At 43.9% G+C, this 3546-nt stretch overlaps 1 protein-coding gene across 5 annotated transcripts in view; it reads right to left on the bottom strand.

The window, feature by feature from the left end:
• Positions 1 to 675: 675 nt before the first annotated feature.
• Positions 676 to 3546, bottom strand: part of LOC123513196 (R-spondin-4-like) — a 67372-nt gene continuing 64501 nt past the window's right edge. For all 5 annotated transcript variants that reach the window (XM_045270182.1, XM_045270191.1, XM_045270210.1 and 2 more), the window contains 3 exons: positions 3114 to 3302; positions 2184 to 2288; positions 676 to 1099 (listed from right to left, as the gene is read on the bottom strand). In XM_045270182.1, coding sequence (XP_045126117.1) covers positions 993 to 1099; positions 2184 to 2288; positions 3114 to 3302 — 401 coding nt within the window. In that variant the 3' untranslated portion in view covers positions 676 to 992. The remainder of the gene's footprint in view (positions 1100 to 2183; positions 2289 to 3113; positions 3303 to 3546) is intronic.

Below are 3546 nucleotides of genomic sequence, written 5' to 3'. Positions count from 1 at the left end.
TACATTTACTACAACTATTTTCCCATTTTCCCTTTTTTTCCCTTTTTTTTCTTTTCTGTTTATTTTTTTCTCAACTACGTAAATAATTTCCTGATAAGAAATGGACGGAATGATTACCTGTGTGTGTGTGTGTGTGTGTGTGTGTGTGTGTGTGTGTGTGTGTGTGTGTGTGTGTGTGTGTGTGTGGACGGACGAGTGAAAGAAATGAAAAAAAAAATCGTGAATGAAGGAATTAAACTGCACCTCTAAACGTACATACAACAACAACAGTAGTAGTAGTAGTAGTAGTAGTAGTAGTAGTAGTAGTAGTAGTAGTAGTAGAATCAATCAACATGGCTAATTTTTTCCCCCTTTGTGTTACGTGGCTTCATTCTTCTGTAAGCCTTCGACTTTTTGTACCTGGCCATCTCCCTAGGCCTATTGTACAAGAATTTTCGGCCTACCAGGTGTGTGGACGGGAGGGTAGGCCTATCTATCCCCTCCCTCCCCTCCCTCCCTTGCTCTCCCTCCTTCATTAACGACAAATCAATCATTCTTGTTGTTATTGTTTTTTCTGACACCACTGCAGTAGGTCTAATAGTAGTAGTAGTAGTAGTAGTAGTAGTAGTAGTAGTAGTAGTGTTAGTTTTTCTCCTGTTTTTCCTCCTTCTCCTTCTCCCCTTTCTCCTCCTTCTCTTTCTCCTTCTCTCTCTTCTAGTGCATTCTCTTCTGTTTCCTCTTCTCCCTGTCTTCTTTTTCCCTTTCTTCTCTTCTACTGTGTCTCTGTTTCCTTGTTTCTCCTTCCTTCTTCTTCGTCTTGTTCTGCAGGGTCTGGCACGTCCCTCCCTGAGTGTGGGGGTCGCCGCGCCCTGTCTGACGGAGGGGGCGAAGGAGAGGCTACTGCGATGCCCTTAGATGGTGTAGCAGTAGTAGTAGCAGTAGTAGTAGTTGTGGTGGTGTTTTGAAGTGGTGATGATGGTTGTATCTTCATCTCTTCTTCTCTTTTGTTTGCTTCATCTTCTTCGTCTTCCTTCTCCTCCTTCTCCTTCCTCTTCTTCTTCTTCCTTCGTCATCGTCTTCGTCAGTGTGGTGCTCATATGGGGGTCTGTGCTGCTGTTACCTGGTGGGAAGGTGTGGGCTTATTAACACACACACACACACACACACACACACACACACACACACACACACACACACACACACACACACACACACACAAGCTAATTCTAATCCTTCATATTCGATCAGTGAAGAAACAATACTAGATCTGGTTGATAATTGGAACACACACACACACACACACACACACACACACACACACACACACACACACACACACACACACACACACACACACAGGAGGAGGCAGTAGACACACGCAGAGAAGATAATTGTTCCCAGCGAGGTCCCACAAGCACTGGATCAGGGATGGGGAGGGAGAGTGTGGTGTGAACTTCCTCTTGTGACCCTACTGTGACCTCTTTGCTTGCCTTCTCTGTCTCTAGCTTGAGTTATTGACCTGTCTAAATGAGTAACCTGTGTCATTTTCCCTTCGCACCTGTCTAGATTAATTGTTCACCTGTCTAAAGCAAATGACAGTAACCCTTTCTCTGTCTCTATCTTACCTGTTTAATCAGTAACGTGTACCATATTCCCTTCACGCACCTGTCTTAATTAACTGTTCACCTGTCTAAAGCAAATGACAGTAACCCTTTCTCTGTCTTTATCTTACCTGTTTAATCAGTAACGAGTATCATATCCCCTTTACACCTGCTTCACCTGTCTTAAGCAACTGACAGTAACCACTTATGTCTCTACCCTACTTTGAATTACTAACCTGTCTAAATTAACTGTCCGCCTGTCTACCTGTCTGAGTAACCCGCGGCGTCCTTAGTCCGTATTCTGAAACGCTTTGCCCTCTCACCACGATCGTTTTCCAAGGTTACAGAGATGATTAGCAGGGTTTTCAAGAGTGTTTCTCAGTTAATAATGTAGAAATCTTGTCACTCTGTCTCTAGAACCGTAAAAACACCCTTAAAAACGCTTTGCTCTCTCACCACAAGAGTGCTTCTTCAGTTCATAATATAGAAATCTTCTCACTCTGTCTCTAGGACCATACAAACACCTTAGAAAAAAAAATAGTGTCAATTGAAATAGTGGAGATGAATTACAGAAGTGTGTGGGAATATGACCTCTTGTCTCACCTGCCGTTTCTCTGATGCATTTACCGAAGTAGTTGAAGTAGTGTTGTTGGCAGGTGGAGCAGTAGTGAGGGCCCAGGCACTCCTCACAGCCCAGCATCGTGCACTCTGAAACAAACACGTGGAGTTATTTAAGCCCTTCAGTATTGGCAGGCTGTTATCTTGAGTTTTGGGTGTGACTAGACGATTTTGTTGACATTAGGAAGGGTCTATGGAGGTCGGATTAATGGCTAGAGTCTTCACTATTTTAATTCCCAATATATGTTTTTTAAGACAGTTTGGCATGTTTTTTAGGGCATTCTAAGTGAGTTTTTGCATGTTTTTTAGGGCATTTTAAGACAGTTTGGTATTTTTTAGGGCAGTTTAAGACAGTTTGGCATGTTTTTTGGGGATTTTAAGAGAGTTTGGTATGCTTTTGAGATTTTAAGAGAGTTTGGCATGTTTTTGGAGATTTTAAGAGAGATTGGCACATTTTTGAGGATTTTAAGAGAGTTTGGCATGTGTTTGAGGATTTTAAAAGAGTTTGAGATGTTTTTGAGGATTTTAAGAGAGTTTGGCATGTTTTGGGAGATTTTAAGAGAGTTTGGCATGTTTTTGGGGATTTTAAGAGAGTTTCGCATGTGTTTTATGACATTTTAAGACAGTTTAGCTACAATAAGACCATTTTATTGACATTAGTAACGGTCTATGGAGGCCAGAAGATTAATAACCACAGTCTTCACTATTTTAACCCCCAATATAAATTTCTGGAGCTGTATAGAACCACCAAACAGTAAGCAGAACGAATATGGAAACACGCCACGCTACTGAAGGGATTAGGACACAAGAACACAGGTGCAGTCATTAATTCTGGCGCTACCTCAATATAACACACCTGCCTATATATAAGCTGTATTCTATTCTAAACCACATATCACCGCCCTCCGTACTTACTAGTGCAGAAGCCGTTCCTCTTCTTCCTGACCTTGAAGAAGCCCCTGGGACACGTCTTGGCGCAGGAGGCAGTCTGGCGCGCCCCGTCCCTGTGCAGCATTAAAAAATAAGGCGCCTCGCAGGATAGACACCCGTTCATTGGAGAGCACAGCGTACACCCCGCCGCGCATCCCACGTCCACCGCCACACCTGTTGAGGGAAGGTGTGTGTGGGTCAGCAGGTGTGGATTACAGGTGTGGGTTAGCAGGTGTGGGTTTGGTGTGGGTCAGGTGTGGATCAGCAGGTGTGGGTTAGCAGGTGTGGGTTAGAAGGTGTGGGTCAGCAGGTGTGGGTCAGCAGGTGTGGGTCAGCAGGTGTGGGTTAGCAGGTGTGGGTTAGCAGGTGTGGGGGGCTGGTTTACGTAAGTGTGTTTGGATTGGGTCAGGTTGGATTA

The sequence above is a fragment of the Portunus trituberculatus genome, chromosome 5, assembly GCF_017591435.1.
Source record: "Portunus trituberculatus isolate SZX2019 chromosome 5, ASM1759143v1, whole genome shotgun sequence".
Classification (NCBI taxonomy): domain Eukaryota; kingdom Metazoa; phylum Arthropoda; class Malacostraca; order Decapoda; family Portunidae; genus Portunus; species Portunus trituberculatus.
The sequence above is the reverse complement of the archived record's forward strand: the minus strand, read 5'-3'. Positions and strand labels throughout refer to the sequence as shown.